Genomic DNA, 25,042 nt, shown 5'->3' on the forward strand with positions numbered 1-25,042 from the left:
TCAGCAAGCTGGTCAAGTCTATGAAACTCTATACTCCAATTGTCAAAGAGTCTCACATCATTGGAGAAAATCTATTTGGTCAATAAAAGGGATGTTCATAGTTGAGTGACGGCTGTGAGGACCGGCTCTGATGAAACTGACCCTCTGGTCCAGAGCAGAACCAGACCTGCCTCCCTGAAGTCCGGGTGAGAGCAGTAGATCAGAGGGTTGAGTCCGCAGCCCAGGTAGGACATCACCGAAGACAAAGTCCTCAGCCACTCGGGTGCTGGGGAGAGATCTGTTCTGCCCAAGAGTATCAGCTGGTGTGACAGAAACAGAGCTGGTGAGAACGAGACCAAAGCTACGTGTGAGACTGCTGAGCACCTCGGACACTGCGAATGGAGTGTAGCAGAAGATGTAGCAAGAGACCAACAGAGGGGTGACTGAGGACAGATCCGAGTCTTCATCCAAGAGCCTAAGACCACGTTGTCAACAGCACAAGAGATACTCTTCATTCATTCATAATGTTGTAATAACTGATTATTAATACGGACTCTACCTGCTGCAGTTCCTGAAGCATCCAGCAGCTGTCAGCAATGAGCAGACAATGATAATGAGGAGAGGGAGGAAGATGCAGATGGAGAAGGCACAGCCGATGTAGAGCATCATGTCAGAGTAGCTGCTCTCCCAGAAGACGGCGCACAACATCTCTGCAGGGTCGTACCTGGAAACCTCTCGTTGATAAAGCTAGCATCCTAAGACCCCTTCGTCAAAGACCTACCGGATCCAGGCGTAAACCACGGGAACGCTGCCAAACACCAGCCCGGTCACCCAGGACGACAAGCATGCGATCACCATGACGACAAAGAGGAAGTTTGACTTGGTGCAGATCAGGCGTTGGACGCAAAGGATGGCTGCAAGAGATGTGTTGAGGTGCGAGCGGAGCGAGTGTGTGTGTGCGGGTGTCACCTATGCTCCCGATGGACGACGTTATGAACGCAAACTTTAGCAGGCTGACCACTTCACACCACGGTGACCTTTGACCCCCCGTCAGAATGGCCAACAAGGACCCGGAGATGATAAAGATGGAGCAGCCTGACGATGAGAAAAGGATGGCTCATGTGTTATGATATGTGTTTTGAGTCGGCATCTATCGTTACCTATGTCCGAGAGAGTCAAGCTGAGGAAAGGGAGCCAGTACTGACAGCTGAACTGTCCTCTACACTGAAACACACAAGAGAGTCAGCTTTAAAATTCTTACGATGGACAAGCAAGTGTCTCTGATATGTGAAGAAATTCAACTTAAAAACTTCCTACCAGGACTTTGATGAGCAGGACGGTGCTGTTGCCCACCACCCCCATCACCATCTCCAGCCCCAGCACAACAACCAGCAGCCACTTCTCTCCCTCCAGCCATGGACGATCAAGAAACACAGTTCTGTTGAATCCTTCACTCACTGGAAAACACGGTTATAATTCAGGGTATCATTTCCAGACCGAAAACTGGTATTTTAACGCATCCACGAGTTCGCTTACTGTCCAAGATCCTCTTCAGCGAGAGCCTGCTGTGTCATTTAACTTTCAATTAAAACTCACACGCTCCATTAAACTAACAGGAGGCGTGTGTTTGTGTGCGTCATCTTTTCTTTTCCGAACCAAAAATGAAACTCTTGACAGCTTTGATTGTATAGTTTGCACAAGCAAATGTACAATCACATTAAAATGTTCTTTCTCTTTAACTTTAAACTTAGATTGTATCATCTTGTTCTTTCTCTTTATTTCTCTTTGTTCTTATTTTATTTTGATTATTTTATGAAAAATTTGCTCTATTTGCTGTGGATAATTTGGGAAAAAAACAATTTCCTGAAGGAGACCTCCTGAGGGATCAATAAAGTTCTACCTAACCTAACCTAAAATGTATGTCAAGCTTGAACATTGAAATGTGGATGGAAACCAATTCGTGTCAGATAAAACTATAATAAATATTTTATTTAACCAAGTTTTTCTATAATTATTATTATTTAGTTGCTGTCAATATCCGGTCAAAGTTGGTTGAAATCTTTTGCTTGTTTTAGAATCGAAGAAAATAATCTGTATGTTGAATGACGCGCTATGGACAGTTGGGGGCAGCAGCGCGCCTGGAAGACTCATCCACCGTAGAAGAAGAACGATTCGAGGAAGAGAAGAGTCGCTGTTCTGGTTCAGAAGGCCAAATAGCGACATTTCGGTGAGTTTTAATGAAAGGTTCCCGCTTTGTTTGCCGCACATCCCTACGATAGGCGTCAGTCAAGTCAAGTCTTGACTCTGGACTCGATCTTTAAGACGTGGTTTAGTTCTGTCCTGACGACCTTCTGATGTAAAAGACCTTGACGAGAGTCAGTCGCTGCTAACAACACCAAGTTGCACGTTAAAGGTTTCTAAGTTTAAAACAATAAAAACCGGCTCTTATACTCTAGAAATACAGTTTTATTTTGTTGAAAACATGCTGATCTATAAGCTTATTAAACAAGCGCCGATAAATAATAACGTAAACAAGCAGGTGTTCTATATGAAATCAAAGTACACGTGTCAGCGTTTTAATAGATTATTTATATAGTATGACAATGTTGCTCTTTAAAATGTATATTTCTGAATGCAATGACAACGTGTTGCAGATGTGAAATCGAAACAAATAATTTTGAATTATAGTCCATACTGAATAAATAATGAACAAAAGTTTGTTGCTTTAGAGGCATTAAAAACACACTTTGAAACTATATATATATATATGTTGTTGTGCGTTTTGTCTTTCAGCTTTGAGTCATGGCTGCACCTCTCCGGTTGATCTACTCTGTCTCCAGAGCAGGTACATTTCCCCTTATTTCCCCTTTACTTGACTAACATCTTAAGACGTTTTCATTTGTTCAGGCTTTTCCATGATTTTCTGGAACTCCTGTTGTGTTATCAGTTTTATCTTGACCTTTAAAGTATATACTTTATTGAATATTGTTATGATGGTTTAAGCGCTTTGTGACCCTGGTCTGGAAAAGCGCTCTACAAATAAAAATTACTTACTTACTTACTATGGAGCCACATTATTACCAACTTAAGAGCATGTACTGTATACACACATATGTATCTCTTCTGCGGCTGAGTTTAACCAACTTCGTTCCAGGAGCTGTTGCCACCCGACAGGAAGCTGCCCGCTCCTTCAGTGTGTCTGCACACAGACAAGGATACAGTAAGCATGGAACACATTTTCTGCTTAATTCAGTCGTTCGTTCATGGACATTTGTGTTTGCAGAATACGTGAATTTGAGGGATAATCCCGAAGATATGAGGTCCATCACGGACCGAGCCGCCACGACGCTGCTGTGGACAGAGCTGTTCAGAGGTCAGTTGGTTTTTTTTCTTCGTTATATAACGTTTCTAGACATTCCCTCATTTGACAGAATTTCTTTAAACTGAACTTCGGTTTTGCCAAAATGAAATTGAGCACATCTTTGTGTGGAGTTTGACAAAATCAGTCCTTAGTTGAATGAATGATCTGAACTGAATCATTGTCGTAGATCAACTGTTGTCAAACTTAAATGAGAATCGAATGTTTGGTCATTCAAGTTAAGGGACAGAGATGATGGACGTCAACAATAGGAGATTTTATTTAGACGTTATTGAAAGTACAATATAAAAATCGGATTATCTTCTACATCTGGTTAGGTAGTTGAATGTTTTGATTGGCCCCTGACTTGAACAGCTTTAAGATGTCGGCCCCTTGTGTGACAGCCATTTGTGGCCTTTGAGCAGTTTTTATGCACACGAGAGGGTACCGTATTTTTACATTTATCTTTCATTCAACGGGCGAAAACACCGACCGTTCTCGACTACTCTCAAAGCATTTCCGGTTTTCACTTCTCTGTGGCGTCAATACAGATAAGCGCGGCTGCAGCGCCGCACGCTGTTATGGGGGAGAATTACGCCTCGCACATGCGCAGGACGTACACTTTTGCCGACAATCTGTCAGATGACATGGTTCATATTTGGCCCCTGTTTGTTTGTACAAACTGGGGGAGCAGCATGACAGCAAAGGATAGGGCTAAACTGGACAGCCTTATTAAGAAGGCCGGTTACGTCCTAGGGCGCCCCCTGGATCCTGTGGAGGAAGTGTCTGGGGGGAGGATACAGAGCAAGCTGGCCACCATGAGGAGGAACTTGTCTCACCCTCTCCAGCACACACTGAGGGCATTGAGGAGCTCCATCAGTGATAGGATGCTCCATCCCAGGTGTGTGAGGGAGAGGTACCGCAGGTCCTTCCTCCCTGCTGCCATCAGACTCCACAACAAGAACACACCAAGATAATTATTTAACTGCACCTTTCTTGTTATTTTTGTAAATATGATTGTGTATATAATATAGTGCAGATTTATTTTCTATTCTATTTAGATTTTTTCTTTTCTTTTTTTTTTATATTTTATTTCTGGGTGTTTTATTTTTTGGCATATTGCTCTTGCTGTTGTTAAACGGAATTTCCCCTCGCGGGACAATAAAGGATTCTGATTCTGATACTTCATCAACTGTGGCCCTCCTCAAAAATAAATTTGGACACCCCAGATCTAAATGTTTAATCTAGAGAACAAAGTCAAATTGTATCATTTAATTCTCAATCTCAAATTAAAGTTTCCGTCATGATTCCGTCCAGGTTTGGGGATGACCATGAGCTATCTGTTCCGAGAGCCGGCCACCATCAATTACCCGTTTGAGAAGGGACCTCTGTCTCCACGCTTCCGAGGGGAGCACGCCCTCCGCAGGTGAGCATGGAAACTCCAGTGACTGCTGTCGGACGGTAGTTTTCCCAGGGTATGAAGTGAAAGCGTTGGCTTTGTTCTGTGGATCCAAATGGTGTCGTGTCACCAGGGGGCACCATTAGTCTAAATTCAACAGGTGCAAAACAGGGGGAGGGTTGCTCAGACGGTTGACCAGGTTTAACTTATTCAACAGCATGAAGCTTTCAGTTTTTTTTCTTCTGATTCTGAAATGAAAATGGAAGCTGCAGTTCAGTTCTTTTCTATATTACCCACCACACAAACAGGAAGTACATTCAGTTTTGTGTAATTGGATGCTTTTGACAGTAGTTCAGTATAAACTAGAGGCACTCGAGAGCTGGGACGGTCGAGTGAATTCATTCATGTTTCCCTCCAGATATCCATCTGGAGAGGAGAGATGTATCGCCTGTAAGTTGTGTGAGGCCATCTGCCCTGCCCAGGTACGCACGCCTACACACACCTACACACACCTACACACACCTATACGCACAGGAATCCTCCAATAACACTCCTGAACTGGACCACTCACAGGCGATCACCATCGAGGCGGAGTCTCGCAGTGACGGCAGCAGGAGGACGACGCGATACGACATCGACATGACCAAATGCATCTACTGCGGCTTCTGCCAGGAAGCGTGTCCCGTCGACGCCATCGTGGAGGTGAGCGACGCACCCGTCCATCAGGGTCACCCTAGAAGTTCTTCGTACACGTCTGACGTTCATGACGCAAGTTTTTTTTTTTAAAAAGTGAAACCAAGGATTTTATCAAGAACCTCTAGTTGTACCAGCCTCTAAACACTCGCCTCATCCTAGAGACGTTTCTAACGCTGACCACTTCCTGTCCCGCTCTCTCTCAGGGTCCCAACTTTGAGTTTTCTACGGAAACGCACGAGGAGCTGCTCTACAATAAAGAGAAGCTCCTCAACAACGGGGACAAGTGGGAAGCGGAGATCGCCGCCAACATTCAGGCCGATTACCTCTACCGATAGACTCGCCCGCACTTGACCCGTCGCCATAACAACATCGACCTCCTCGCTTCTCGGGATGAATATTCCTTTGTTCATATTGGAATTTTTAGCGTTAAATTAATGATGGAACAAGTGTGGCTAGAACCCTGGGGGTTCATTCTGACTTTCAAGGTTTTGGTTTGTCGTTTTGCTCGTCATGTTGTCCATCCTGAATTAAATATAACCTGTGAAAGACTTGTCCTTGTGTTTTTGTCCACGAACAGAGACGAGTCTTGTTTCTGCTGATGGCAGTTTAAACACAGAAAATGCAAAACAATGGTACTAGACAAGTATTTAGTTTTATCTAACAAAATCTATAGCGCTCTTTATCCAGCAGGGGGCGAGGATCCATGACTTTACGTTATCAGAGCAACTGAAGGGAGCCCAGTTAAAAATCGGATTTGGTTTAAAGGACACCTAATGTGAAAACCCAACTCTCGTGATTTATTCACATGTTCCTTATGTTGAAGTCGTCCTCTTCAAAATGCAGTAGTTCATTCATCATGACGTTGCTCCGTTTTGAAGTTATTACTTAATCAGTTAAGTAACTACATGTTAATCGTGAAACAAAATAAATAAATACGTAAACATGGTGAGAGTTACTTCTGCCTTTAGGTGTTTTTCTAATGTGTACATTAAGCAGCAAACCTCATTTTTATTATTCCTTTTTAATGTACAAAACGGGAGTTTCAGGGGTGAGTTTGCGATTTACACGAGTCTTTGAATGCAACTCGTATTTTTGTGACCGAGCAGAGCAGAGACTTCTTCTCAGCCAAAAAAAAAACGTATTTAAGAGGGCGGGGCTTACGCGTATTTTCTAATGTAAACATCTTTATTAAATAAAAGTTTTGTGCAAAAAGGAACTGATGAGTATAATAGAGGTCCTAGAACAATTTAAAGAACCCTTAAATCAGCACATTAGGTGCCCTTTAAACTGTTAAACACAAATGCATTTAAATCTGAAATCAAAACGCAACATTAATGACTCCAGAGATGCAAAGATCATTTTCAATCATTGTTTTTTATTCTTCACGTATTAATCCGTTCTGCCGACCATTTTCAAAACTATTTACACTGGAAATTCGACGTCACAGTGATGTCATCACCCCGCTTTCGGAAAATGGGTTGCTGATGTTCAACCGAAACGTTGCTGGAGTTTGAAATCATTGACGACTTCAAATGCTGCACAAGATTTATCGAGGAAATTCCAGAAATGTAAATGTTTTTGCATTTAAAAAAAATGCAGTACCATGTCTTGCTTAAACTAGTGGGTAAAAAGTATACCATTAAAATGGCATATAGACTTATTACTTGTAGTTTAATATCTTGAATAGAAGGCAACACATTTTTTCCCAATTTAGTTTTGAGATAAATAGATTGCGATTGTTAGGAGAAAATGTTCTTATGTTGAATCTTTTGCAGCTTTTGATTTTCAGCATTTAACAATTTATGACGATGATGAAAAAAAAACAAAAGTTCACAGCTGATCACATCCTTCATGAGGAACCTCTTCTGTACAGAACAATCAACCATAACTCGATCACATCGAATTATTGGAGAAAATAACAAAACAACTAACAATGAAAGGCTACCTCAACAAAACTAAGCTTCTTTGATATAAAACAATAACAAAAGTACCGAACATGGATTTCATGACGAAAACGGCTGAAAATTATTCGAAAGGGATTTATCTAAAATCATGTTTTTATGTTAAAATAAAAAAAAAAACTAGAAGTAAATTTAGTTTATTTTGTGTTATAAATTAGAAGTAATTTCTCAATTAAATAGAACAGCTACATTTAATTTTCTGACCCTTATTGCATTTTATTTTTAGAAAAGAGGAGTAGAATACAAAACAAAATATTAACTTACAAGAGCAGATAATAAAAACAAAGATTTAAAAAGCTTAACAATTGAGATGGTTCATTATCCACTTATTGGCATTGATCTCAGAAAAAGACAGAATTTAGATTTAAACGATCTATTTATGTTACAAAACAGCCGTTTACGCCTCAATGAAGTAATACTTACATGTGTGATAAGACAAAGCAACAGTCTAAACAGGGGGTATACACAGTACACAGATTTAACAAAAATAAAAATAAAAAGCGCGCACACACACAACTCTTGCAACATGACGGGTCACACAGACCCAACTCAGAGACAGGGCAGACCGTCATCAGACATAAAGCATGAAACAACCGACTGCACAATCCTTGGTTTCATCCAACACTCTGCTATAGTCTACCAGAGATCCCACTTTGGGAAAAATCCGATTTACAATTGCCGCTACCGAGTCGACAACTTCCCTCTATAGGGGATCCGCGTGTGCCCAGATCGCTCCGCTAGCTTATCAAAATGTACCTTAAGAGATTTGTACCGTAGACTTCAAGAACCTCATAAAAGAAGAACAGAATTTGGTCCTTTTCTTGTTTTAAGTTCAGGGGAAAAGCACAAGACATGAAAATGGCGCCACAGCATTAACCGAGACCAGGAGTTACTTTGCTTTCTAACGTTTATTCAACGTTCAACACTTTAATCCGATGTCATACCCGTTGTCGTTTCACATTACAATGGACAAAAAAAATGTAAATGCTGCGTTCAAAGCTGAGGTAAAACGCCAACTTTCATTTGCGTATCGTGACCTTGACTGCAGCATATTTAGAGCTACATTTTGAAGAGGAGATAAACTGTTCAGATTGACTGACTTCCTGTGGCCCTGAACGCAGCATTGGTACCGTGTGTGTGAATCAGACTCAAAGTTTGTGTTGAAACTACCCAACAAGTGTCCTCTCTACCTTCCTTCCCGTTTCCTTCTTCTTGCATCCTTCCTTCCACTTCTCCCTCTCTCTCTCTCTCTCTCTCTCCCTCTCCCTCTCTCCCTCTCTCCATCCTCCAGTTTATCCCAGACTTGTAACCTTTCTTTTTTCAAACGACTCATGTTGGTTCTGGCCTGCTGGTGTGCAGGGCCTGTGGCGCTCCGGTCTCCAAAATGCCTCTGCTCCCCTAAGTGCTGACGAAGGTCTCGGACAAGGTCGAGATCTAGATCTGGTCCTCCCGTTGTGGTCACTTGTCCATCAGGCCGTCGTCCTCGGTGATGCCCTGAGCCCTCAGCTCCTCCAGGACGTTGTCCAAGTGGCCCGGGTCCGGGAAGCCGTGACCCGTCAGGTTAGAGCCGAACTCCGTCTTGTGGTGGACCTACGATCGGATTGGAGGAAGTGAGTAGAGGTGGGCACGTGTGTGCGTTTAAGTGGTTCTCTGTCTGAATAGATCAGTCGTATACGTCTACATCAAGTAAGTGTGTGTGGTCTGTGCTTCACCTCGTTCCAGATGACGGTGTCGGACTCTCCGGTGGTGCTGGACGTCCCTACAGAGAAGATGAGTCGACGCTCCCAGGCCACCAGCAGCAGCCTCAGCACCCTACGTCCTCTCTCGCTGTCCGGGAGGTAGCAGTGTCTTGGGAAACCTCGGGCGGTGAAGGGCTTGCCCGGGTTCGGGTGTTCCGGGCCCTGGTGGGACAAAAGTCGCCTGGTAAACTCTAAACACATCAGACCCGAGGGAGGGTTCCTACCTGGATGCCTGGAGGGATGTTGTAAATAATGCGGATGGTCTTGCAGTCGGGGTGTCCGGGGAGTGAGTGGGGGATGACGTGGTACTCCATCTTTCCGGCCGGCTGGTTCCCGGTCTTGACCCCGTAAATGGTCTTACACGTTGGACACTGCAGGCTAAGGCGGGGACTTCAGTTTCGGCTCCAAGAAAGGTCCAGACCAACAACTCACCTTCCATCCTTGTTGCCGTTGTTGTACATGGCTACCAGGCACTGGAAGTGGTACTGGTGCCCGCACTGGGCAAGACGCCCCACAGACTCCGCCCTGGAGATCGCACCTACCCCCGGACCTTTGTAGCCGGACGGGCCGGGCAAAGGCTCCATGCAGATGGTGCAGTCCTGGAGGAGAGACAAACCTTTTAGATGCGCTTCTTGAAAACAGACCAGAGGGTGGCGCTGCTCTCACCTCTTCAGGGGGACTCTTTACTTTCTGCAGATACTTTTTCACCACATCCTCTGAGGTTTTACCTGCAGATGGTCAAGGACAGTTTCCTTAACTGTGTGTTCAAGTCCTCAACGTACACCGTGTTAATATGAATTCAATAATCAGACTGTTGATTTTATATTCACACAATTGTCTGGAACAAGTCAACACTGTCAGGGAGACTGAAAAGAATTACCGTATAATAACTAAAACATAAAACTCCACTCGACCTTTTTAAAACAATTCAGTAGAAATTATATAAAATAATGGTTATAACTGATAAATAATTTAATTGTGTCTCGAAGCGATCGTCTTTCACTCGTGAACATCTCTACTGACCTTTGCGAGTCTGCTTCTTGCTGGTCTTCCTGCAGCAGTGCCCGAGACCCGGGACCGGCTTGATGTCGCTCTTACTGACCGGCGGCGGGTGCAGGACTAGTTTGGGGGGTCTGGTTAGACACACCGGCAGAGCAGCCGCACTCATCAGGATCCCTGTGATGCCTGCAACACAACATTAACACAACCTCAATATCCCTTTTGTGTTTGCAACAATGCTGTTCTTGGTGTGTGTTTGTATGCACTGTTCTTGTGTGTGTACTTACCGGCAAGTGCAGGGTGGACTGGACTGGATCCGTTGAGGTTCTTGACTGGGACCGTCGGAACACTGCAACACAACCAGTTGATTCTCTGTTAGTGAGTTTGGGATGTTAATTAAAGCCATGAACGTCACAACAAATGGGTTTATGGTGCAAGACAGACACTCTGGAGTGTTGGGGTCTAATCCAGAGTCTTGCCTGCTCAGTACAATAGATGTCATTCTGAAGCTGGATGTGATTATCGTGTTGTTTGCAAGCATGTCCTGTGCATTTGTGCAACATTTAATTTTCACTGGAAACTTATATAAATGTGCATTTCTGTTGAATATACGATACTAGCAGTTGACCTCAAGTTACAAGACTGTTAGTGTCAGCAGTGGTGGAGTTAAGTTGAAGGTCTAGACTTGAATCATGCACAGTTTACAGATAATAATGGTACGACTTCTGAAGACAAGCACACAAACTCAATTTACAGCCCTTTGAGCGTTTATTTTTCATTTTCTGTACAAGAACAACGAAACAAAAGTAACCCGAGCACTTTGGAAGTGCCCGTCAGAGATTGGGGGAGGGTCCTGGACCGAGTCTCTTAACCTCAAACTTCCCCCACGACCTCATGCCTCCTTCCCATCTCCACCCCCTCAGACACCCAGATGGACATCAGCTGGACGATTGAAACACCAGACAATGAGACACGCCTACACAGACTGTCACACTTGTTGAGGAGAAAGTCCTACATTTTGAAGCCGGAACTTTTGACTCAAAACATTTTTTGTAATCTGATAAGAAGTTAATCGAGTCATGTGATGCGTTTCACTTATCTAACCTCAAGACCAGTTCACTTGTTCTATTTCAGTTTACCAAGTCAATTTTCTACTTCCTAGTTAAAGTTGCATTTCCATGTCAAAAGTTTCTTGATACGTTCTTTTTCAGACATGCTGTATCCATTTGAAACATCCATTTCAGACCCTCAAATCTAATCGAAAATTTCAAATTGAACAAGTTTAACTTGTTAATCATTACACTTGTGAACCAGGAAGTTCCATTAATGAGTTTTTGTTTGCAATGTTGGTCCAACCGTCTAGAAATCCGTAATTCTCCGTATGAAAGAAGGAGATCTGATAAGTCAGACTGACTCGCCTGTGACCTCGTCCTTGCTACATTCCGAGGAGAAAATAAACAGCAGCAAAGGTGCGTTTTCTGGCTTTCACACCGCATTAAGCCAACTCCCCCACCAACCTTCCCAGCCTCTCGCCCACTTTGCTTCAGTTCCCATGGTCGACGAGACATTCTCAAGACTGTCAATATTTACCACCGCTGTGTGCTTGTTTGTTAAACAAGCACAACTGCTGCTGCATTTCATCGTTTGTTCTACTGTATTGCAGCATTTTTGCGCCAAATCCAAGAGCTCCAGCTTCCAACAAGGAGGTCGGGGTCTGCCTGGACGTAAAAGTTTATAAACCGGTGAATGGTAAACAATAAACAGAGCAATGGGAAAGAGGAGCCAGCAGAGGGGGATGGAAGAGCGAGCAGAGACAGGAGATGCAGCCCAGCTTTGTCATTGTGCTGCTAATGTGGCCCAGGCTCAGTAAACCAACAAAGGTTTCTGTGGAGACCAACAATGAGGCTTGCAGGGGCTCAGACTGCCAAGACACATTGGGAAGAAGGAGGAGTTGGGGGAAGGGGGTGGCAACTCACAAATCAACATCTCAAAACATGTGACCTTGATTTGAAATTAAAAGCGATCGTCTGATGACATTCTTATTTACTTCCTGTCTTTAAATCAGAATCCCCTTGTAGCAGCACTGGAAGCATTTCCTGCATAAGAGCCTGGACAGAACCAGAAGGTCATCAAGATGTTGACTAGAAGAACTCTACCCGTCTTAGGGCATTTGTTTGTCTCAGTTCACATGTGTTCAGTGTCTCCGATCTTTTGTCTCCAAATTTAGCCAATTTCTTTATCCAGTCATTTAGAATTTGACAATAGTAATGCTTGAAGTACTGGGTTATGTGACGATTTTATCACCCTGCCTTGTTACAGAAATGGAAAGCAGCAGCCCGATTTAAACAATTGACCTTTTAAAGTGACAACCTCAAGTTGTCCTCATAGGATTTCTTCTGGACCAAGAAATTGTGGTCTACTCAAGCTTAAATTGTCACACGGGACATTGACCTGGCATAGTCGACCGGCAAGAATGCTCTGTGGTTCCTTCCACCCTTCAGTAGCACAACCTATCTGGGAGTTTACGGTTTTGCTCGTCGTTTTTAGAAAACAACTGTGTGCTTCAACTTTCCATTGTATGTGATCAGTTGTTTTACATTGATTACAAAACCACAGTTTGTCTTGATCTCGTCACACCACACGTATAGTCGTTGACACGGATTAGCCTGGATGATGAGGGAGGGGGTTCCGACCCGAAGTTCTGCACTCGCCAGATCGCCGTTTCCCACCCCTCACCCCTAGACTGTTGCCACTTCACAGATGTTCCTCACAGTGGGATTGACTGACTTTTGACATACAGCAAAACGTAGAATCATTCATTGAACACATTTACCTTAAACCAAAATTAAATCAGAAGAGGCTGTTGAATGTGTAGCTGGATGAAGACTAAGATTCATGGGTGCTACAGGAATAATTGTTTTAACATTATATATATATATATATATATATATATATATAATGTATAAATATACATATATATATACCATGTCATATGTAAATACATCAGTGGTACCGACAACACTTCAATCCAATAGCAAGCACACATGGTTAGAAACCTGAAGTCCAACCATTCATTATTCTTTTTAAACAGTGGTCACTTACCCGGATGCTATCAGCGCCCTGGACTGGGCCATTGCGATCCTCTGCAACGCGGGTCTGCTGAGTCCAGCCAGACTGGATCTCTGTGGCAATGGAGCATGGCACACTTTGGATGCAGACGCCACTACACGTTGAGGCTTCAAAACCACTGGCGACGGAGATGGGACGGGAGATGGAGGTGTCGTCACATTACTTGCAGGAGTAACCAACGTCGCGATTGGCACAGATTCATTAGTGGTCAACTGTGATGACTGCTTGGCAGGGATTGACGGGGGATTTTGGCTGGTGGACGGTGGCTGCGGTGGTGGGAAGGATGGAGGGGGAGGTCGCCCAGTACTGGAGGAAATACCAAGAGAGGATGTACCTGCAGCAAGAGCAGCCAGCGATTGGGCAAAAAGCTGGGCATTTTGTCTTGACGTGGCAGTGTTCCTGGTGATGGCGAGTCCGTGAGGCAGGGTCTGGTAGTAGCTAGAGTTGGAGTACTGCTGCTGTCCTCGTCCAAGAGTGGCAGATTTGGACGGACTTAAGGGTTTACTGGTGATTGGTGCAAAGTTTTTGGCACGCTGCACAGTCAACGACCGTCTACCCAGAGTCTGTATTGCCGTGCCACCCCCCATGTTTGTTTTCACACTGAAGACAAGCATGCACTGTTGACAGGAGCAAGGCTGCCCAAGAGCAGTGGTTGTTAACCCTCCATTGGAGTAAACGGTTCCTCCGCTGACCACTCCGACACCTGATACTCCAACCCCAAGCAGGGCACCAGTTAGCCCTCCACCTGTTCCCACAGTTCCCCCTTTAGGTATTGGGAGTGGCCCCGATACTAGAGGGTAGGCAACGTCCGCTCTCCTTTGGATCCTCCGGCACCTCTGACTTTGTCTGTTCACCTGAAATAATGAAGACCCAAATCGCATCAAAATCATTGAAAATTCACCATCAAAACTACAGCATTACCTGTGTCATGCTCTGAAAGTCGATGAGGTAGCAGAAGCCAAGGGTTGTAAGGTCTAGGCACTGTTGCTGCCGGCTGTGAGCTTGCTCAATGGCAATAGCTACTTCTGTGTCATAGGGTGTCCATGTCCCCGAATCATTCTCCCACTCCCACTGCCAACCCTGGCCAGGGGCTGAGGTTGGGTCATAGAAACTCCTTCGTACTGGACGGATAGTTCCTGCAAGACAGAGGGATTCAGGTCATTTCTCCACATTCCAGTACACTTAGAGCAGAGCTCTGATGCAAAGGAGTGGATATTAGCACATTCGATCATGGATAGCGCTTTGTACCCTTAGGAGATGTGTGGCTGTGACACACCCACAGAATATCAGTATCCGTCACTACTAGATCAACAACATGTTTAGAGTCATTTCCACATGTCAGTCTTCGTCAGAATCGGCGGCAACTTGCCCGGGCGTGCCCCGTTACTCAATTGAAGCTGGAATGAGCCACGATTGACATCTGAATTTAAACAAAAATGACCAGCATGAGTGAACTTGGAGGAACATGCGTGGGGAATTTGCAAGTGGGAGCACAAAGGCCTGGAGCAGGTGGGGGAAAGGCCATCTGGTCTTTATTGTTCTCTCCAACACTGACACCCCCTCTGCTCGCATGCACGCACATGCACACACTCGGAGGTCTGATGGGCAGGCAGTACATGTAATGGTCTGGTCATAGATGGTTGCTTGAGCCACTTCTTCAATCTGTGCAGTCCAGTGTGGGAAACCTCAGGAATTTAGACCAGTCAGCCCTTCCTGTCCCTGGTCGAGGTTAATGTTTAATTACCTGACACCTAAGAGGCCACAAAGAAACACACCAATCTTTACCCCATGGGTACCTTATTTGCAAATTACCCGACTTGGCAGACTTAATCAGCTAGACATTTAATCGGACTCAATATTTATTCTCTTTGGTCGACAGTGCCATAAAAGCAAAATCTTGGCATCCATCTGCAGAAACCCTATAGCTGATAGAACTGTTCTAAAACATTAATTGTTGAAAAATACTTCAAAATTCAATCCAAGAAATACACTGTAGCTGTTGCTCAAGTGATCTCATTAAAGGGCAATTTTGCGACTCACCCTTGAGTTTCAGTTCAGGAATGTTATGACCTCAATATTGTGAATTTCCACTTTGAATGGAAGTAGAAAAGGGTATTCCAACATGGAGATAGATCTCCAACTTGTAGGCTCACCATCTGTGACGCCAGTGTCATAAGTTGGGCCCTAGGTGAGGCACTGGCGGTTAATTCTCAGGGATCCAATTAATTGGATTGAGAATACTACCTCTTGAGCCATCGTATGGGCAAGTAATTTATATTTATAGAGCGCTTTTCCAGACCAGGGTCACAAGGCGCTTAAACAATCAAAATAATACTCAATAAAATATATACTTAAAAGGTCAAGATATAACACAGGAGTTCCAGAAGATAAGGGAAAAGCCTTCAGAAATAAAAATGTCTTAAGACGTTTCTTGAAGGAGTCAGTAGTTCATCAAACACAGAGATCATCCCAAAGCTTAGGAGCAACAGTCTGGAAGGATTTCTCTCCTCTGGTCCTGAAGCGTGTTCAGGAACCATCAGTAGATTCTGATCCACAGACCTCAGAGCCCGAGCTGGGGTGTAAGGCTGGATCAGATCACTGATGGAAGGAGGAGCTTATATACATTCTAGATCAGGGGTGGGATTTAATATTTACAATGGAACCACAACAAATATCCGTTTTTCTTTTACAATACTGGAAATAAATGTTTCCTGATTCTGACTCCGATTAGTATGTAAGGAGCCATGAAAATATTTTTGCAAAACAATTGTGTAATTGTTTGGTAAAATAAGACATAATAGGAATACAAATATACAGTTAAACTATTACATTGATATAATATCAGGCAAAAAAGAAATAACAATATGATCAAAATTCTAGAAAGAATAACTTTTAAAATGTGTATGATTGATGTATGAAAATATTTTAAGATTTTTAAAACTTTTTACCAAAATGACAATGACACTACATTACATATTTAACACAGAATAAAGATAAAATAAACATGTTAAATTGATGGTTTAACATATTCCGGGTGGTTATTGAGCTCATGTCCTTTTTTTTACAGAAGTGAAAATGATTGTTCGTACTTAAAAGGAACTAGTATTGGTATTTGCTACTGAAATGTTGATATAATGACCACATAGTTCCAAAATAAAAAGGACAGTAAAGTAAGCAGTTATTCTATTATGTTGGACACTATGAGTTTCTCTAAACACAGATGACATTGGCGCTTAAAAGTGTCCCTCTTCAGTTGGTTGTGTGTCGCACCGTTTGAGTGGAAAAACTGTGAAGAGCTCCTTTAATCTGGCAGATTTGTAGAAGCGCTGAAATAATATTTTCTTGCATTCGAGCCAGCTAAAGCTCATCACATGAGAGTCAGCTGCCACCGTGAGTAAGACAGCATTAGTGTTCTTCTTATTAGCACATTTTAACATTGCACGGTAGGGCTTTGTATTGCCAAGAATTTAATATGACACAGGTTCAACAATACAATATATATTAGGATATATCGTTATACTGTAGGAACAAGGATTACATTTGTAGTATTCTCCGAGTACTTGACTCTGGTGACACAACTACGACTGCTCTCATTTGTTTTGAAACCAAAATATATCCAAACATCAGCTCTAAAAGCTGCTGGATTCACTGTATCCCCTCGTCCTCTAAATACAGTATATGATTTTAAAGCCAAAAATGATTTTTTAAAAGAAAAGAAATACATTAAAAAGGTAATGTTTTTTAAATAATCGATACAGTGCTGTCGATTATCAATACAGTATCATGGAAAATAATATGGCCATATCTATATTTGAACACCCCGTTGCCTGGTGTATCACACTGATGCTGGGCACACGGCGGGTGAGTGAAAAAACCTCCTAAGGGAGTTGTTGAGGAAGCCAGAGCCAACTCAAACAGCTTTTTCAATGAAGAGGAGCAGCAGTTTAAATTTAAGTCTCTGAATGAGAGCTCCTCACTTCGCCTCCGAACACATAAGATTACACATATTGTTCTTGTATCCAGGATTTTGTTTTTAAGGTCTAGAACGAAAAATGTATGGCTAAAGGTGAAAGTAGACACGCCCTATTGAATGGAGAATTGTGTCCTTTGGCTCAGCTCTATCTTCAGCAGGATACAGGAACACAGAGAGTGCCGAGTATCCGTCCATCTCCATCCTTATTTGGGAACCAGAGAACAAGATATCCATGTAAAGAAGGTCTATATCTTGGTGGCTCTACGGTGACATCGTTCTAAAGAGAAACTAATTGTATTGTACTTACCTTTATATTAACTTGGATGAACATTGAGATCACATTCACAAACGTTTAGTAGCAAACAAAAACAAGATAATTAAAAGGATAACGAAAAGTATTAAAACATAAATATAACAATTTGATAACTTGGTGGATGAGTTAGTAACTGGTCCATCTTTTTAGACTTATGGACATACTTTGTCATTCAAGTATCCACAAGTTAACACAGAGCTAAATGGACTTTGCTCAAGAAAAAGTTAGGTATAAAGTGCCAAGATTTTAGGATGGATGTGAATTGGAATAAACAAGGTACCAATATAATAAAATATAGAATTCCATCTATTCCAACTAATATCAACCAAACCCTGCTCTTCCCAATTCCCTTCACCAAGCTACTGTCCCCTCACTTCCCTTCATCTTTTTCCTTCATTGTCTCAACTGTGTTGCGCCTTCAATGACTCAATCCCCAAGAGTCTTGGAGTCAGTTCTCAGGTTCAGAGGAGGCGACGGAAGATACAGAGAAGAGAAGGTGAGAAGACAAAGATGAAAACAGATATGGTGACAGATCAAGAAGATCAGATGAAGGACAAGATATAAAGACCTCTCCGGAACAAGAAAGTATGTAGCGCAAAAGTGTCAAAACTTGATGAGAAGGTTGACTGAAAGTCGGAACTAGACGTTCCCACAGGTGGCTCTTATAAAGAGTCGTCTGGTCCTGGATCATCGGCATGCCCAGGTAACAGGAATCATTTCACACTTACTTGTTAAACGATTTCTCAGATTGTTGGCACCATCTCACTTTAAAATGTTCTGCAAAATATTGTAATTCTTGCAATAAAATACTTCCTGTCAAACCCCGGTTTGTCCCACTAACCTCGTTTGTTTGTCCAAATGCAAATTTACAGAGTCAGTCATGGACCCCTTTTTCCCCAAACAATCTAACCCCCCTGCATCCCTCTGTCTCTCTGGAGACCCACATCCAACCCCTTCCCCCTTTAATACTGTGACCCTGACGCCCCTGGGCTTTGTCGGGGTCTGGGAACAGCCTCCTTCAGCAGAACCAGCTGGAGCAACACGCCGCTCAAACAGCAGGAGAATGAAAACTCCACTTCTATTCTAAATAACACAAGAATGGATTATTGACAATAAATCTAGAGATCGGCAGAAGTGACGCGGACGAAAGCTATTAAAAAACTTGAGCAGAACTCTCCATCAAAACCCTGGATCTGCAGCAGAAGACTTTGACATTGAAGTGGAATAATTGAATCTTTTGATCATCCCAGTCATGTGAATAATAAAAATAAAATTGCCAACCTAGCGTTGAGACAAGCGCTGCAAATTTTGTTAAGTGCAAAACTTATGATGTTAAACTGTATAAATTGTGATCATTTTGTACAAAGACACAAATTAGATTTGCCGTTGCTAGATGGTTGTAGGGCTAATATATTATTGAAACAAAGAATACACTTTATTCTGAGACCCAAGAACTAGACTTAATCCCTACATGTTCGTGGACAAACAATACCACTACACTACTGGCCCATCGAAACAAATAGGATACAACAATTGACATTTTAAAGTGTTAATGTTGCCAGTTATTTAATCATTACTACATAACCCAAAATAACTTTGAGATATAATGACTAGGGGAAAAAATACATCCTACAAGCGCCTGAATTATGAATGAATTTTTCATCTCTCAAAATTGTAGTAATTTATGTTCTTCATTGAAATAACATAATGAGTAATACAAATGGTTCCATTAATATTCAACATTAGAATTGTGTAATTTATAGTTACTATTTTTGCTTTGTTAATTTTGTTAATGACTGAGAATATATTTTAAGCGTTAAATGTCAACAAATATGAAAGAATACTTTACCATTAGCTTGTTGTTGGTTCATCAGTCACATGATGCTCCCAGTATAATTTTATGAATTTTAAATCAATATCCATATTGGTGACTCCCTTAATACTTTTTCCTAGGTCAAATTAATACTACTGGAATTTGTGGAAACAAGTTATTAAAATGCTGGTGTTAGCTTATCCTGCATTTTAAATAGCTTAAATGAAGATAAAACCCTCAGTTTATACTAAAGAATGGACGCTTCATGATTCTAATGAACCGATTTACAAATAGTTTGAAGCGCTAAATAAATAGCTGGTTGTAACTGTTGGTTAAAAACAAAGACTAAAGAAAAACATCTGTTCTCCAACTTCTTCTTCACTTCACAACCATCAGTTTTCATTTAACAACCTCTCACGAAAACTCTCCACCACAATAACATCTGCACTGCAAAACAATTCCAGCCGTGGTTCAGTGACGAGCAATTCAAACATCCCAGTTATTTCACCCCTACAACAACCACTCCCACTCGTCTTGCAATCAAACGTCATCCTTCCCATCCCCTGTGTCAAAAAAACTGAAAGCCTCTCCGGGCTTCTCACTCAATGATGAAACTTAATCACGAATGGAGAGTGAGCTTACTGCTCTAGGCGTGATTCTCCTGATGGTGCAGCTGCTGTCAGCAGACAAGCTCTTGAAAGACCATCCAGCTGCTGAAGACCATCAACTGCTTGAGATACTAGGAAGTTAAAGATGCGAGGGTCGCTGGCACTCAATTTAAAGGGCAACTACTGTGTTGATATTCTTTTAAAGACATATTGTACTCATCAGTATGTCTGTACAAAACTCTCCACCTTCAAGGGACTCGTTGTATAAACAAAGCGGGGCGTCATTACAGCTTGCCGGAGGAGGATTATTCATTATAATGAACTCTCATAACCTCTCCTTCGACCAGATTTCCGACGGGGGAGAACTTTTAAAAATAAAAACTTCAACATCAACTGCATCCTGGACAGGAAGACGTCAACGTTTGAAACATGCGAGTCAGAAGAGTTGAGCGTTCAACATTAGTTGCCCTTTAATGAGCAGTTGGATCCTGACAGAGGCGATTGGAGCTGAGCCAGAAGACAGAGGTGGATATCATGCGACTAGTCTTTCGCGATTCTAATGTGAGCGAAAATCTCTCTCTTACCAGTTTATTTATCGAGAACTGGGGCTCAATTTCAGTATGAGAAACATTTATTGCCAGTGTGGTAAACACAACAAAAGGAAGAAGACGATAAACACACAAAATCCTTCCAGGCTGTTACTCCTAAGCTCTGGATCTCTGTGTTTGATGATCTACTGACTCCTTCAAGAAACATCTTAAGACCTTTTTATTTGTTCAGGGTTTTCATTGATTTTCTGGGACTCCTGTTATGTTATCAGTATTATCTTGACCTTTAAACTATATACTTTATTGAGTATTGTTTTGATTGTTTAAGCGCTTTGTGACCCTGGTCTGGAAAAGCCCTTTATAAATATAAATTACTTACTAACAAAATAATTAATAGACAAACAGAACCAAGTCCCAATATAGAGTACAAGAATCCGTCTCCATAGGTAGTCAGATTTTAGTGGGGACATGGAGGATATGAACGAAGAAGCATTGCTATGTTGAGGACAACACAACTGGCTGGATTTCAGAAGAAAAAAAACAAGACATTTTGACACGTTAGTCCCAACGTCCTCCTCATCACCAACAAGAAAATGTCAAGACAAACACCAGCGCTATTGCTAGTCAAAACCCATTTGTATGGGGCTCACCTGTGTCCTGTCTGAACTGGTGCATGGACTGGAGATCGATGATATACGGCGACAGTCGGTTGTCCACCTGACCGAGGACCACGCTCCCCCCGCGGGCGTCTCCGCTCCGAATGGCCGCCTCGATCTGATGGGAGACGGCGGGGCTGTAGGGCCGCCACCGACCGTGTTCGTTCAGCCATTCCCAGACCACCACGGCAGAGGACAGCAGCATGTTAGGACTGTTGGCCCTGCGGACGAGAACCACATCACGTCTTTGTTTAAGAAAAAAAAAACCGAGTCCACCAAGGCTCGTCGAACAAGAGGCCGAACCCGAATCGTTTCGGGTTTTTAAGAGCCACACATGGATGAGTGTGTGAGGAAACAACAGCAGGTATCGCAGTAACACACGCACATGTGGTGGAGAAATCAAGGTAACCGTCCAGATGGATCTTACATGTAGCGGGGAAGCTAACGCCGGGGGTAGCCTTCACATTCCTCTGCTACCCTCGCATGGTTACTGCGGACAGGAACCACAACCACCGCCCGCACTGGTTCAAAACCAGGATTAAAGACTCCAAAAAAAAAAAGACTAGTTTGTCTCCATTAGTCCATGAGTTCTGCGGACGGAGCGGCGGGTTTTTTTGTTTGTCCAGCGGTGGCGGGGCCTTCTTCTTCTTCTTCTTCTTCGGTGGTGGTGGTTCCCCTTGTCGACCCGGTTCTGGTTCTCCTGCTCAGGAACAGCTGATAATGGCAGCTTCAGTCGTGGATGAGGAGTAGGATCGCGAGGGTTTTCTCTTCCAGTGCTCCGGGGCGTTACAAACCGTCATGTTTGGGCGCAGTGTCGGAGAACCAGTCCAGCGGGTCCAGACTCTGGAGCTGTTTTGCATCACCGCGGATCTATTGCATCGTTTTTTTTTACATTCAAATAATAACCAATAAAATGCATTTATATTTGTGTGTTTATTCCATTTTTTACCTTAGATTTCATTACAAATTGCAGTCGTGAAACTTGACATATAATAATAAATCGTTTCCAATAAGTGTGTTTAGAATTAATTCAATTAATTAATTGTTGTTAAACATAAAGCCGTTAACTTCCATATAAATCTACATTCTAAAGGAAGTATGCTATATTTTTATTGAGTATTGTTGTGACCCTGGTCTAGAAAAGCTCTCTACAAATATTACTAACTTACATGATGTTAACAAAAGACAATAGAAATCCTCGGATTCCTTATTTCTTTTTAAAAGTTACTCATGCAAGAATGCGGTTAAAAAGCAAAAAAAACTATTTGAGTATTCATTCGAAACCCTTTACCTATAGATGTTATGTTCTGGGTCCACCCAGCTCCTGAGCCAACACAGTCGGTACCGAACCCAGAAGCCCCTTCATGAAGATATCTTGGATGGTCTCGTCTTCTTCAACATGGCTCCACAGCAAGTCTCGGGAAAATATCCAATACTTAGTATCCCAACCGAAAGGAATACAAAAATAAAAGTTTTTTTTAAGAAAAGAAGAGCTATCCTTTGGAGTCCATCTTTACTATGTTCTGCATACACTGAGGCCACATGAGAGAAAAGGGCCCCCACGATTATGGCCCCCTAGCCACACCTCCAAATCCCCTTCACGCTGAACACAAAGGAGCTTCTATGATAGTAACGTTGACACACATTCTAAGCTTCTTGTATGATTTCTAAAATGCCAATCTTAAATACTGTTCATACACACGCCCGTTCATACAATATTACTAGTTAATAAATTGATTATAGATAATTTGTTCTTCTAAAAACAAGTCTCTGGCGCCACCTAGTGGGAAAAAGAAACGGAGCAATGAGTGAAATGAAAAGGCATACATTAAATACATGTTGTTTGGGTGAGTAAAAAAATAAAATAAATACTATTAGGAATTACGGTCATGAGAATCCTCCATTAAATATAATCCAGAAATAACTCACATGCATCCACGCAGAATAATTTCATATGTGTGTGTGTGAAATTAATACGAAACACATACTGTATACACAATAAATGTATATATGCCTATATGACGAATGCCTGCGCAGTAATCAACAGACAAAACACGTATAAAAGAAATCAGCAGATATCCGCATAAGCACACGGCTCCATAGCTCAGGGGTTAGAGCACTGGTCTTGTAAACCAGGGGTCGCGAGTTCAAATCTCGCTGGGGCCTAATAACCTTTTCATTTTTTCACACATATTATTGTTTACTTGTAACATTTACAGAGTAAACAGCAAACATTTTTGTTGTAAATGAAACAGAAAACACGCAAAAGTTAATAGTTCTTACGGAAACCACTTGTTGACGGATAACTTATTTTTTTCCAATAGCCACAGAAAATACAGCAATTTTTCATAAAAAATAATAATAACAAGAACAAAGAGAAAGAACAAGATGATACAATATATCTAGTCTAAAGATAAAGATAAAGAACATAGATCAAAGACAAATAAAAAAGACAAAGGATACAAAGACTAACATAGAACAGAACACACATAATATAATAACATAATACACATATATTTGTAATTTAGTAAACATTGTCGTTTTCTTGCATAAAATAACCAACCAGGAATACTTTCCAAGTAGAGTGTGTTCGTCCGAACGACGCACTATTATATTAAAAAAAAACTACTAATAATAAAACAACACAATCTCATTTTACGGCTTCTTAACCCGTTAGTTGAAGAATAAGGAAACTTTTCTTACATTTATGCTCGGACGACAACTTGTGCTCAGGTGTTATTTCAGCCATCTTTGATAGCCTTCTCTCTCCAGACCTCAGCAGCAAAACACAGCCACTGTCACACATTCAACAGTGTGACTATAGCGACGCCTTCTGGTCGAAATATGTAACATACCCCTTTAAAAAAAAAAAAACCCAAAAAACAACAATTGTCCAAAAGGAACATTGAGCATACAATTTGATACTTGATCAGCGAAATCTATCCAAAGTTATGACAACGTATTTTTCTTCTTCTTTTTTTAGAACTTCCGAAAAACATTCGTATTAAAGCGATTCTATGCGATTTGAAGTCGAGCGACGCCAGTGGACGACAGTGGTAGTGTTGAGCCCGGTAGTGAGAGAGAAGACACGCGCGGAAGGATCTACGACACTATCACTGATAGATTCTCAAAAATACTCTGATATGGTGACATTAAAGTGTCTTTACTCTCAATAGATTCCAGAGACACTTCTGTTCTAGATTTGAAGCCACACTTGATGACACCAGAGTCTGCAGACGTGACACTGTTGGAAGAAAAGCTGTGGAAATATTTTCTGCTGATCTGTTATAATTTCCCGTTTATTTTTTTTGGTTTTCTTGCAAAATAATGACTTTACGGTTGTTTGAATAATTGAAGTATTAACTTATTAGTTGTTTTTTTTGCTTAATAAGCTGTTTGTGCACAATGTATTTTATTATATTTTATTTAAAAAAATAAACCTTAATAGTTGACAAAGATCTGACTTTAATTTCATGTTCAGCATGTTTTGAAGTATAAGTGAACAAAGTTTCATGTATTTTTACTGTAGAAATATTGAATTATTGTCAATTTAATACAGTGGATTAATGTCACTGTTAATCAAGAACAATATATTTTAATTCTTATAAAAAAATATGTATTTTTACTGTAAAAAAATGATTTATGACAGTGTATTAATATAGAATAATATATATTGTTCTTGATTGACAGTGACCTTAATACACTGTACTAAATTGACAATAAATCCATTTTTCTACAGTAAAAATACATGAAACTTTGTTCACTTATACTTTAAAACCTGCTGAACATGAAAATAAAGTCAGATCTTTGTCAACTATTAAGGTTTATTTTTTTAAATATTAAAATATATTGTGCTTGATTAACAGAGACA

The 25,042-nt window shown here is 41.7% G+C and overlaps 3 protein-coding genes and 1 non-coding gene across 5 annotated transcripts; 2 read left to right on the forward strand and 2 right to left on the reverse strand.

The window, feature by feature from the left end:
• Window positions 1-95: 95 nt before the first annotated feature.
• On the reverse strand, window positions 96-2,247 carry LOC148089641 (beta-2 adrenergic receptor). The gene is made up of 8 exons (XM_087787684.1): window positions 2,241-2,247; window positions 1,297-1,436; window positions 1,140-1,203; window positions 949-1,074; window positions 761-893; window positions 539-703; window positions 364-454; window positions 96-299 (listed from the first exon to the last, which is right to left on the reverse strand). The coding sequence occupies exons 1-8, from the start codon at window positions 2,245-2,247 to the stop codon at window positions 96-98; spliced, it is 930 nt and encodes a 309-aa protein (XP_087643810.1).
• ndufs8a (NADH:ubiquinone oxidoreductase core subunit S8a) lies at window positions 2,118-5,978 on the forward strand. The gene is made up of 8 exons (XM_087784797.1): window positions 2,118-2,206; window positions 2,773-2,824; window positions 3,134-3,199; window positions 3,263-3,352; window positions 4,655-4,763; window positions 5,155-5,218; window positions 5,310-5,438; window positions 5,636-5,978. The coding sequence occupies exons 2-8, from the start codon at window positions 2,782-2,784 to the stop codon at window positions 5,765-5,767; spliced, it is 633 nt and encodes a 210-aa protein (XP_087640923.1). The 5' UTR covers window positions 2,118-2,206; window positions 2,773-2,781; the 3' UTR covers window positions 5,768-5,978.
• An 809-nt stretch (window positions 5,979-6,787) lies between these two features.
• LOC148089643 (E3 ubiquitin-protein ligase DTX4-like) lies at window positions 6,788-24,083 on the reverse strand. 2 transcript variants are annotated; one of them, XM_087808884.1, is made up of 12 exons: window positions 23,875-24,083; window positions 22,463-22,951; window positions 21,166-21,392; window positions 14,182-14,396; window positions 13,234-14,114; window positions 10,419-10,480; window positions 10,156-10,317; window positions 9,799-9,860; window positions 9,565-9,731; window positions 9,357-9,510; window positions 9,106-9,294; window positions 6,788-8,983 (listed from the first exon to the last, which is right to left on the reverse strand). In XM_087808884.1, the coding sequence occupies exons 3-12, from the start codon at window positions 21,374-21,376 to the stop codon at window positions 8,852-8,854; spliced, it is 2,235 nt and encodes a 744-aa protein (XP_087665010.1). In that variant the 5' UTR covers window positions 21,377-21,392; window positions 22,463-22,951; window positions 23,875-24,083; the 3' UTR covers window positions 6,788-8,851. The 2 variants fall into 2 exon arrangements, with proteins under 2 accessions (XP_087665010.1, XP_087665002.1); XM_087808876.1 differs by lacking the exons at window positions 22,463-22,951; window positions 23,875-24,083 and adding an exon at window positions 21,599-22,180.
• Window positions 23,265-23,337, forward strand: trnat-ugu (transfer RNA threonine (anticodon UGU)). Its single transcript has one exon. It is a non-coding gene; the product is annotated as a tRNA-Thr (tRNA).
• Window positions 24,084-25,042: the final 959 nt, after the last annotated feature.

This window comes from Callionymus lyra, chromosome 1 (assembly GCF_982586985.1).
Source record: "Callionymus lyra chromosome 1, fCalLyr1.hap1.1, whole genome shotgun sequence".
NCBI lineage: Eukaryota > Metazoa > Chordata > Actinopteri > Syngnathiformes > Callionymidae > Callionymus > Callionymus lyra.